This window comes from Larimichthys crocea, chromosome XIII (genome assembly GCF_000972845.2).
Source record: "Larimichthys crocea isolate SSNF chromosome XIII, L_crocea_2.0, whole genome shotgun sequence".
Lineage (NCBI taxonomy): Eukaryota > Metazoa > Chordata > Actinopteri > Sciaenidae > Larimichthys > Larimichthys crocea.
This window is the reverse complement of record NC_040023.1, coordinates 46,088,643-46,101,033: the sequence shown is the minus strand read 5'-3', so window position 1 is coordinate 46,101,033 and position 12,391 is coordinate 46,088,643. Positions and strand designations below refer to the sequence as shown.

General features: G+C 41.5%; 1 protein-coding gene across 5 annotated transcripts in view; it reads left to right on the top strand.

Moving 5' to 3' along the window:
• The window catches only part of adgrb2 (adhesion G protein-coupled receptor B2), a 202,037-nt gene extending 192,934 nt beyond the window's left edge, over positions 1 to 9,103 (top strand). For all 5 annotated transcript variants that reach the window (XM_027286127.1, XM_027286128.1, XM_027286131.1 and 2 more), the window contains 2 exons: positions 6,470 to 6,523; positions 8,516 to 9,103. In XM_027286127.1, the coding sequence (XP_027141928.1) occupies positions 6,470 to 6,523; positions 8,516 to 8,692 (231 nt within the window). In that variant the 3' untranslated portion in view covers positions 8,693 to 9,103. The remainder of the gene's footprint in view (positions 1 to 6,469; positions 6,524 to 8,515) is intronic.
• Positions 9,104 to 12,391: the final 3,288 nt, after the last annotated feature.

Here is a 12,391-nt window from a genome sequence, read left to right as displayed (position 1 = left end):
CTACCCTTTATTGGATTTGGAGTAACTATTCCCAGCCAACATTACCTGAGATAGAGATAAGTTTTCCAAATACACGATAACCCAAACAGGGTTATGTAAGAACAGAATAAAAGTCTATTTTTAGATTTATCCTTATCATACTTAGCTTAATGAGTTAGCTTTTAAGGAGGACAAAGTTGACAGTTGCCATCTGAAAATGAGTATCCTGCCTACATCTATATGAAACAAGGATCCACAAATTTGAGAATTTTGATTCTAAATTTGCCACCGTTACCATGGTACACTGTTTATGTGTCAGGATATGTAAGGATGGAAAGTTTGACAGGCGTAGCAACAGTAACTAAGGGTGCAGGGGTTGAGTGAACAGTCTGTTCAGAGCATGGTACAGTTACCTGCTGGAGTACATGTGACACTGAAAAGCCTGACATTTCAAGACTATATATATTTGTAGTTACAGTCACACAGACGTGTCAAACTATGAGCTCACTCCATGTTGCTGCTCATCTACCACCTGTCAGCGCTGTCTCATAGTGAAGTGACTGTATTTGATGAGCCTAAATATTAGATAGTCCCCTAGTGTTGTGGTGGTGAATTAGTTCAGTGCATCACAGCTTTGTACCCCCTGTGCTTCTGCATTCATAGAGTGAAAGCAAATTCCCCTTCCTGCATCAAGTCTGGTACAAATCCATATTGAAATATACAATCTGGAACCACAGAGATGGATTTGTAAGGTGGTCTGATGCAGGACTGGATTTACCTTCCATGATATGACAAAACAGAGGGATTTTTTTGCTGCTGTTTTGTTGTTTTCTCATTGCCTATGTGAGTTGTGACAATCCATAGAGTCATTGTGCCCATTTCAGTGCCTGAATTAAACCTTACGATCTAAAACACCATAACCAAGTGATAAATCAGTTCATAAAGACAATGACCCATCCAAACCGATTTATAATCACCTCATAAACCATGATATTCTGCTCATAAACTAGCTGGCACTAAAACGGGCCAAACATGATGCACTTTGTATGGGTGCTGATGGGAGACTCTAGGAAATATCACAAAGGCTTATGGGGTCAGAAGAGACCTGATCCATTTTACTTCTCTGAAAAGGTAGGATCTTTGTGTTGGCTGTGTCGAGGAGATGAGTGGATATCAGAAAATGTCACGCACACATACCTCACATCTTATCCAATTTTCTTTGTAAGTGCGGTGGGCTTAAATTGGTCTTGGCCATTGCATGTCCCTTTACAGATAGAATCCACATACTTCAGTCTTTTGATTTCTGCCTTCCTTGTCTGTCTTTGTCCCTCCATATCCCCTACTCACACTGCCGTTTAACTCTATACTGCTTGGTAATCTGTGTAATCACCACACCTGCAGCTAGAGGCTAAGTGATGACTCAGTGTTACAGAAGAAAGGGGCAAGCAGACACTATATCACAAAACTCCCCATTAACCTCAATGTCGAAAATCACCTTGTCTGTCTTTTCTATCCATGTAGTGTTAAAAGAAATGTACACCTGACCCTCTGGTACATATTCTGCTGTTGTTTTTGAAAAACATATGCACAGCCTTTTTAAAATGTACTCTGCAAAGTAGCTGGTAAGCTATGGCTAACGAAGGTCAGCCGTCAGTGACACAGACATAGAATGCTTCTGGCTTCAGACATCAATGTGCATATTTAATGCAACTAACTATTCTATAGATAGCCTCTTTAGAAACTCTAAAGAGTCACAGAGGTCAAATAAAGTTGATTGATTGCAGATGGTTAGCTGTTATTTTACTTTGTCGACGGATACTCTCCTTGAGTGAAGTGTTTTGGTATATTTACATGGTTGCCTGCCTCCATAAGAGACTATTATCTGTTGCAGTGGTAACACTTGTGTTATACTCTGTTGAAGTGGATCGAAAAGTGGGCTTCAGATTAATGCTAATGATGAAAACAAATTCATAACCTACTCTGTTTTAAGTAAAGTGGATGCTCAGGCAGGGCATATGGCTAGCTGAGGCAGTGAGTCCATTTTGACTGTGTCTCCCGTAATGGATACATGATACAAACAGAGTCAGTGGGGTTACTGAATGAAAGAGTGGATTGGAGTGTGTCTGTATCACAGTATGTACAGTATCGGCATTACAGCCTGCGCTAATGTTTAGATTTAGAACAGCTTCTTGGCCTCTGTCACTGTGGAGTTAGCGTGTTGTTTTCTATCCTCTCCACAGGGTTCAGAAGGTCGTAACACACATTTGCATGCAGTGCCCAATGATGCAGTGTTGTGCCTCTCTGTGTGTGGGATGGATGGTGTGTGTGTGTGAGGGAGAGAGAGAGAGGGAGAGTAAGTTTGCACTGTGTAATGGCCTGGCTGATGCATTTTTTAGCTCTCAAATGGGATATATTTCCATCCCGCCGTCTTCTGTGTTCTTGATTAAATGAAGCGTGCTTGGCTTCCCTCTCCAGATAGGCAGTGGGATGGAGAAAAAAGACAGAGGAAACTAGTGCTCATACTTTGCTGTGATTTCACTTACGCTTGAACAGTTCAGGGACAGCAAACAAATGTTCGATGGTGTTATATGTATTTACGATTCAGTCTGGTTGGCTGTAGGTGTTGGTTTGAATTCTGTGATGAAATCCTTAACTGTTAGGCTACATATGGAAATATATGGTGGCCTGAGAGGGTACTATCATTAACCTGCCCCATAAAAGAGAGGTGAAACCTGGGGTGCTCTCTTTATGCATCCCCAGTTAACATTAGTGGCTGTTATAGATATTCCAGCAGTGTTTTTAGGCCACTAAAGGGAAATTTAGCTAAGGTAATGTGTATGCTTTAAGGATGTCTCATGTTAAATGAAGATGTATCATTTTAAATGACAAAGACTCCATTTTTGTTGATTCAGTGGGGGCAATTTGCCTGCACTTACAAACCCCACAAGTCTTGATAGTCAATTTGTTGGCATTAAGCTAAGGGCCTTCAATTTCACATTCCAGCAATAAACCAAGTCCTCTCCTCTTCTTCCTCTTCATATCTCATTCTCCCCTCTATTCATCCTCACGGCTTGACATTTTCTCTGCCGTCGCCCTCATTTTCCCATTTCTCCCTCTAAACTCAGCCCTTGGTGGCACGTTTGAGGCATTAATTGAATAATTAATTCCTCTCATTAGCTTGTTTTTAATTATTTCCTTGCCCCCTTCTCTGTGCGAGTATAAACTCATCAACTGTTTTCACCCGTCCACACAAATTGCCCATGAAAACTGAGGGCTGGCGGAGTGTAGCTTTAGCACACCGGCTCTATCAGTGGCTCCTAATGAGGGGACGGTTAGCCCAAGCGGAACAAGCCTAACACTGGCTTCGTGCACCAAGAGGCACAATACTAATTTAGCTCATTTAGTGTCCTTGGGCCAATTAAAGGGAGGTGAAAGAGGTCGGATCTCTTGCTGGAAATGTTTTTACTATAGGAGCCTTGGAATGCACTGCAATACCCAGACCCAGACGATGGCAAACCGAGCCTGTGTGTCTGATTGCTCGTTTGTTTGCAATGTGTTGCACTAATGGAATTTATTTGCCCTACATTCTCCAGATTTGGCTCCTTTGAAGGGCCTTATTACGTGTGACACAGATTCCTTTCCAGCTAAGGGGTAAATGGTGCTAAAGACTGTTATGCCCAGTTAGTCTATTTTTGTGCCCCCTAATAAATTATGCTGGTGCTGAATAGGCAATCTGGATTCTATCATTATCTTGATGATATAATGAAGTAGAAACCTTCAAATAGTCTAGTTCCGGTCCAGTGACCCACAGCCCACTGACAGCTGTATCTCCACAGTCGTGTTCTGATATCCACTCCATCACCTCTTGACGGTACCTTCATTTACTCCATGTATAAATGTGATTTAAGTTTGTTTCACGTGAGCCTCACACTCATGTGTATGTCTTTTCTTTGCCTTACTGCCACATTTTATTGATTTCTTGTTTTTGTTTTGTTGTTGTTTTTTTGTTTCCTGTTTTATGTCCTTTGTTGGCTGACTGGGCCTTGTGTTGCATGCCTGTTGTCATGTCCCAGTTTGAATGTAGCCAGACAGTCAGCAGAACCATGGGCATCCAAGTCAACAAAGGTAAAGTTAACCCACTTACCCACAACCACCTGTCCTCCCCCATCATCTCCCAAAGACAGCCTGCCACATTGCTCACCCACATCCAGACACGATTTCCATTCCATGGTCCAAATGAGGGGGACTGAGTGGCAGATAGTGGGCCGCATCCACCAACACTGTAGCAGAAGATTTTCAAGACGGCTTTAGATGTTTGTGCAGTAGCATCTTTTTCTAGTTTGTACCATCCCTACAAACTGTTTCCTCCACTAAGCTTTGTCATGCTTGCAGCGTTTTCTCTCAGAAGATCGTATAGCTCGCTTGAATCTTCAAGTGTTGAGTGATTAGGCAACTCCAGGGTCTTGTGTTGCTTGTGGACATACAGGCTCCATTTGCTCATGCTGTGCCATGGAAAAGTATAATGGGAAGTACTTTACTGTACCCAAATTCTACGTGTTTTTGAGCCACATTTTAGGTGAGACGTCAAAATAGTTGACACTGTTGTGTGACACACATTAAAATCCCATAATGCCAGTATTACTGGAAACACTTAAGAAGCAGAAATTATTATGGTGATCAAAAATGACCAGAAACAAAAAGTTTCTCAGCCATTAATTCATCCTATTACAGATGGCTGATAATATTCATGCTATTGCCAGAAGGAGCAAAGAGAAACAATACCGAATAAATCAGATTAGTTTATGTCAAGATCTCCATCTGTTTTTGTCCTTGTAGCTCAGTTGTGGAGATACGTATTTAGATTAGTAGGTGGAGATGAAGCTGAGCTTAATTACTTTATATACTGTTTGGTGGTTTGAGCTTTGTTTTATATACTCTAGTAACATACAAGTGCCCTAAATATATACTTAATCAAGCACCGTATTTACATTTCACCTCTAATGCAGCTTCACACTCTTTTCACATGTTTTCAGTAAATATTTTCCAACATGATGTGTTTTATAATGTATCAAAGCTTCTATAAATGTTCAACTTGTAGGCTAAGCGATCTAATGAGCACATCACATATGACAGTAAATCAAGACATTTCGAGGCAATGTGCTTAGCACTAGGAGTTCTTAATATGTCCTTGGCTACTACATGCTCACACACTCCCAGAAACAAACAGCTCTCCTAGACAGAATGATTTCTTTCTGTCTGATGTTTTTTACTGATAGAAACATGAAATAACGACCCAGACTTACAATTGTCTGTTTCAGAAACTTTTTTATAATATACTGAGATACTTTTAGCCAAAAAAAACAAAGCTCCAGTCAATATTAGCCAAGCTGTTAGAGCTACTGTAGGGAATCAATTTGGGCCCAGACTTGAGGTAGACTGGGATTTAGAAAGTACAAATGACATGAGCTTCTTCTCCCCAAACACCTTCATGACATTTTTTTTTCTGCTTTTTTCTTACTGGACCCAACACCGGCTCATACTCTGACCAGCCAACTAGGAAACCACCTGTGACTTCAGACAAAAACAAACTTAAAGAAAAAAAAAAACATACCACTCATACAGAAGCAAGCTGCCATATGCAGCAATTTACTTTAAAATGGGAAGGTAAGCCAGGAACATAAAAAAAAATAGATCACACTGCAGAGGTACAACAGGGAAGCTTTACGTGTTTAACCCAGAGGCGGAACATACAGAGTCAGCAGTGTCCACTTTATAGCTTGGCTTTAACAATTTTATGTGTTGTGTTAACACATACTGTATCAAATCAATAATGCAGATAGTGTAGATAGCATTTCCATGCACTAATAACCAGATAAGTTATCCTTTTTTCAACATTATGTAGAATACATGAGCTCCAAAGCCTCTAGCACTGCACAGTAGACTGTTTCAGCTTTAAGAATAAGTTAGGTTCCTTTACGCCCACATGCCGTCCTTCCTTTTATGCCCTTTATAGTAGTTGTAGTCACTATTAGTGGCACGTAGCATATAGATTCTCTGAGTCACTCTGTTCTTTGCTCTGTCAGTTTTGCTCAGCTTTCACACAATACTGCCTGTTCCAACACACCTCGATTATGCGTGTCTAACCATGCTGACATTGCGTTTTTGATCACTGTTTGCTACTATTTCTGTTCATATGTATGTTGTGAGTGTGCGTGCACATGCTATATTTTGTCATGAGAGAGCTGGTGAGTGGGATTTGGAAGACGGAGACAGAGAGAAAGAAGGAGTACGGTTAAAGCACAAAGCAACAACTGCCTGTTCACCTGCTGCAGGTGTGGGAACAATGCCATTGTTTCAGGGCAGAGTTGTCAGTGACTATGATCCCCCTCCCCACTTCTCCTTCTTCTCTCTCTGTCTTTTCCTCTTTCTCTCTCTCTCTCTCGTCACCCCCCTCCCTGTCTTCTCCCTCCTTTCCATTTCATCACCACAGAGGGAAAAGCGATGGAGCATTTCGTCTGCCGGAGGTGAAAAGAACTCGTCGAGTGTAAGTAGAGGGGGTTTCTGGCAGATAGAGAAAGTGAGGGATGAGATGGGGCTTTAGGGCAAGGAGGGGGATGTAGGCAGGCAGAGATGGCGAAAGGGAATGGATAGACACGCAGTGGCAGCACAATCGCGTTAGCCTAGTCTCCCAGGGATAAAGTTGGGCTTAACTGCAGCATTACCCACACTCCTGCATTACAAAATGTTCCTTCGCCAGCATTTAGCATGCAAATTGGCTCCCAGATTATGCCTTTTGTATTCATTTTACCAACTGTCAGGCTGTGACGCAGGGAGAATGATAATCAGGCAGATATTGCCCCCTAGCGCTCCGGCGACGATCATCACACTGTGAGGGTGGGGGGTGAGAGAGGAGGGGGAGTGCTGCTGTGGTACTGCAGATCAATGAATTGTGTGTGAGTCTCTGATGAAGAGATAGACAGGGATTGAGGGCGTGAATAGCTCAAAGTGCAGCGCATGAGTGAGTTTGTGCAATGAACAGGAGGAGGGATTGTAGCAGAAGGATATAGAGAAAACAAAAATGAAAGAAGCCGAAGCTACAGATACAGTAGTGCTCTTTCTCTGTTGGATTACATGTGTACAACCAAGCACATAGATGTAGATACACACATGACTATACTGGTAAGCACATTTGGGATTTTCCTCTCAAATACCCTTTTCAAAGTACTCGTCTTTGGTTGTGTTGTCCTGTAAGACATTCATGTATGTATGTATGAGATATTGAGCTCTGTCCAGTCCAAAAAAAGAAAAAAGGTCCATCATGTCTGTGAAAACCACCGCAGGTGTTCTGTCTTGGGTTTTTTATATATATATATATCTATCTTTTTTTCTGTCTTCGTGTGTTTTGCTTTACCAAGAGAAGAGTCATCCAGGATAGCGATCCCGCATGTCTTTTCCAGCTCGTGAGCTCGTATCTGTGAAATCATTATCTCCACAAGATAATGAGTTCAATTTGAATAATGGCCCTTATCTGATGCATAATGCTACCTCTAATTCCGTTTTTTTAAGATAATCCCTCAACATGTATTTTACATGCATGGTGGGTGCATCTGAGGACCACATGCGGTGATCACAGACCCCAAGCCTAAGGTTTCATGTTTTAATCAGTCCCTCTGAAAAGGTACTGATTGGGAGAGTTGGGAATTAAAGGTCAGGCACCATTTGTGTAAATAAAAGAACAGTGGTATTATTTCATGATAGATGGTAAGGTGCTTTAAAATACAGGTATGTATAGTCCTGCTTTTTAGTACATATGAGGTTAAATAACTTCTAAAAAATGGCATTGAGTGATTGGCCCACAGACAATATACACAACATATACACAGTATGTTGATATTTTCGTAGGTGAGAGACAAATGATCAGCTTCTGTGAGTACACAGTTTAAAGTATCCATCTCCAAATCTGTGTACTGGCCATGGTTTGGGAGACACCGACACGTAAGATGATCGTTTTTTAAAACAAGCAAATTATTTGCAGTGGTTGTCTAATCCACTTTGTTTTGAGGTAAAAACAAAAATGAGTGTACCCAAAACGTCTGTAAAATACGGTAAGTACAGCAGTTTGAAATTGAGGCAAGAAGTCTGTGCCATATTACCCCAACAAGGTGCCTCAGGACAAGCATGAACTGTGGGCGCCCAGCTCCCTGGTTCCCAAAGTTAATTTGGTTTTAAATTGATTGAACACAAGTTTATTTAAGAATGTGCACTATGTAAGCATGCTACTAACTGGAAATATTTAAAGTGGAACTAACAGGTCTTTGGAAGTGTTCTTGCATCTTTGACGTGTTTGATGGATCCAACAGGAGATGTGGGATGAATGTTGAAAACACTCAGACAGTCGATAATAATTTTGACACTATTCTTTATTTTCTCTTCCAAATAAGGTTGGCTAATCTAACTGCTCATCTATTTTGCCTGACGTTTTATCCACATGCCTTTATTTGCCTTATGTGGTTCTTGTCCTCCTTCTCCTCATCAGGACAAGTCAACCCCGGAGGACCAGAGCTCCTGGGACAGCTTCAAGACCATGACCCCTGAGCTGTCCATTGTGCCTGGGGAGCAGAAGGACCGAATGGAGCTGCACAATAAGAACTGGGACTCCTCATCTGCTAACACACCCGACTCATCTGAGGGAGACTTCCAGACTGAAGTGTGAAGGCACACAGACGCGTACACGCACTCACTTGAATACACTCACGCCCCATGCCGAGATACAGATGCACACAGAGATACTGAACTTCTAAAAAGCTATACATAAGTGATTTTTCCGCAAAGATCTCACAGACACTGCTCCCCATCTCCTGCAATGTGCTCTGTCGGATCCCATACTGTATTTGTTTACTGCTGCAGTGGACAGACATGGAAAGAAGACTGTTCTACTCTATATTTTCGCAAAGACTATTGAAAAGAAAGAACAGGGGCTTGACACGTCTGTGACTGGCAAAGATTTTTAAATGAACCTAAAAAAAAAAAAAATATGAAAACTTATTTCTGAGAAAAATGTCTTGATTTTATTCTGGAGGAAAAAAAAGAAAATCTCTTTCAATTGTTTGATGATTTGGGGGGGGAAAAAGAAAAATATTTCTGCACCGTTCAGTTCTTTTTATAGCAAGGGGAAGAAAATCTCACTGCGTTTTCTCACACCGGTAGCCCCCCTAGGCACTCTGCTTTCATTTATTTCCTTTTCCCTTCTAATGGATGACGAAAACATTCTATGTCCCAGCCATTCCTTTTCTGATTTTCATGTTTTTTTTTTTGTCATGTCGGAGGAATAGGGGATGGGGGTGCGTGGGGATGAGGGGAAAAGCTGCTCATTGATATGTGCCATCCTCTCTGCTTTTTTCAGGTTCCAGTTCAACAATCCCATCCATCCATTCCCCTCACGTCCTCTGTGTCAACATTGTATCCCCCTTATTTTGTGTATTTTCTATGGTTTAGTTTAAAAAAAAAAACTGTCCCCCTATGGTTTGAAACTCTTAATGAAAAAATAATACGATTGAAACAAATAACTGAGTTGTGTTCTATGGTCTAACTGTTCAAGAAGAATTGATTGATTTTCAGACTGGTTTGGTTTGTGCTTGTGCTGCCTTTTTTTCCCATTATTTTCTTCCTTTTTTTTTTTTTCCTGTGAGAATTAACCCACGTGTAACTTAGAAAAACGACTTAGGACATACACAGCGTATACGCGTGAGCTTGCTTTTTGAGGTAATGTGCGCCGCATGTTATCCATCCATGAGGGAAAAGAAGGATAGGGACTGTCATGCAGATTCTCGCTCTTATTTTTCCCCGCTGCTTGGAGATAAAAGCCTTTTTAAAAGCATCTGAATCCATTTCAGTCATCACCAATCATAATAATGCCAGGAAAAGAGAATAGCTGAAGTCATTTTCAGCCCAACGGGAATCCACGCTAAACTTATTCCGCTTGAAGCGAAGCAACGGTTCAGTGGCTAACTTCACCTGACCAGAGGAAGTTTTTCAAGCCAATAATATATGAAAGTAAACATCAACTGAGCCGATTTTCTCCTTCTCTCTTGTTCATTCTGCCCACCCAGTGTTACAGGAGGCATGAAATCAGAACGTTAGTAGTGAAGCAAGTTGTGTAATTCCTTGTTCACATGGATCAATGTCTGTGTGATTGTAGCCTACGCTTGTGAGCACAGCAGCTGCAGAAAGAGAGAGTGGAATAGAAAGGCTGAGAGGGAGCCACAGAGGTTAGAAGGCTACAAGGTGGCAGACTTAAGAGGGAACGTCATGGGGGAAAAAAAGAAAGAAAGAAAAGCCAGTGGTGATGCTTCCTGCTTGAAATTCTTCATCCGTACTTCAGTCGCTACAAGAGGACAACCAGTTTCCTGCTGTTGCTACATTAGCACTTCAGTCCTCAGCACACCGGCAGAGTGCAGGATGAATTCAATAGATGGTTTGATAACTTTTCTGTCGATGTTCAAAGCAGCTTCCATTAATCTAACAGTCTAGAGAAAGAGATGAGAGACAATTTAAGGGGGGGAAGAAAAGTGCAAGAGAAAATTACAGCCGAGGAGGAAGATCCAAAAATACATAGCGAGAAAGCTAGAAGCAGGCAGAGATGTTGATTAAGAAGGGGAGTGCTCAAAACAGTAATTATCTTGGGATGGCGATTTGTCCTGACATTTTCCAATGCAGCCCTCAAACCATCTGTTTAAGGATCCCTAATGTGGTAGTAGTGCAGCACAGCGCAGATGGTGAGACAAGAGTGCAGCCCTTCTAACCTTTCAAGCTAGTCAGCTGATAGGCAAACCTACAGTTCGCTCCCCCTCAGGGTGGGAGAGGTAGGTTTGGCCCCATGTTGCCAAGCTAAGGTCACATTCACCTGACCTGTAAGGTTTCAGGATCCAGATTTGCTCTGTAGTGTCTCCAAACAGAAGCAGCAGTCCGTCAGCTCCACAGTTTCAGTCAGTGGGTGTGTTACTCTACAGCAGAGGAAAACATCAGTTTCAGGGGAAACAGACTTGACCTTTATGCGGACAAATTGGGTTTTTTCTATATTTTCTATATATAGAAAGTGAAATATTTAAAGAGAAATGTCTGTTCCCTACAAAGCCTTGTTCCCATGGTAACTTATAAGTGGGATTTGATGAAGAGAAAAAAAAAAGAAAGCGAGAGTAAATGTTTAATCAGCACAGTGTGAGGTTTTGTTACTTTTTCAGTGTTTTGCTCCTTGCACATGAACAGTATGACAATGAGGGCTGGATTTTAAGTTTCAACATCCAAGAACGGTAAGTGAGATGCTGATTGATTGATTGAGATCGATACGTTTTGACTGATAATTTGAATGTGCCACCACAACTAAGGATAATCTCTTACAGTTAAACTCTGGTACGATGCGAACGCTGACACATGGAGAGTGATGGACTAGGTTAGTATGTCATGCTGTTTTCCTTTGTGTGTTCAAAACCTGCCAAACTCAACAAGCCCAGAAATAGAAACACAAGCAAGCCAATTTGCAACTTAACGCCCACTCTCAAATCTATTATCCTCACCTTCACCCTTAAACTTTCAACCTTCAATGCTTAGGTGTTAACTGTCTGCTTCACCCATCTGGCATTCCAGTTGATTTATTACTGAAAAAAAAAAAAACCCTCCCTTTCCTTTTCTCCCTCATTTTTGTTCTTTTTATACATAAGATTGTACAAAGTAGTCCTCTAATGTTTTCATAGTGTCTTTTTATATGAAAATAAATTTTCAAATTGATCTCAGTGTCTCATGTGTATACACGCTGCTTCAAGGGCATCTGTGGACACGAACAACTAGGCTCGCTCTTGATTTGCAGTGCACTTGGAATCCCATGTTTTCATAATATCACTCCGGGTGTTGGGCATGACAAACTCTGTTAGCCAGAAGCATTGAAGCTTAAATGTGACTGATCAGAGGCTCTGCTGGTCGGTCGGAAAATGTAAAAGAAGCACAGTTCTGTGGGTTTGAAGTTGTGTTGCATTGGAGTAACCCAAAGGGGAAAAAATGTCAACTCAAAGTGATTATTTCATTAAAAATGTATAAACTTTGAGCTATATTTATGCTAATAATGATCCTCTTCCGAAATGGAATTTACCAAAAATGGTTCTGTTATGTAACATGGTGAAAATAGTCAGAGTGGACGGGCTTCATAGTCCAGTTAGTGGTGCTGGAATGAAGGAACATAAGGGGATGACACAGTGCACATGCCTCAGTCGCTCTACATTTGCCTTCCAAGAGGCTTGTGGGTAATTAAGTGTGGATGAGTCTGTCTATGGATCTGCCATTACTCCCCTTGGAGAAAAGCCACCAAGTGAGAGCTTTCTCTAGGGAGTAAGAGGGGTTGAGAGAGGTCAGAAGAGGAAGA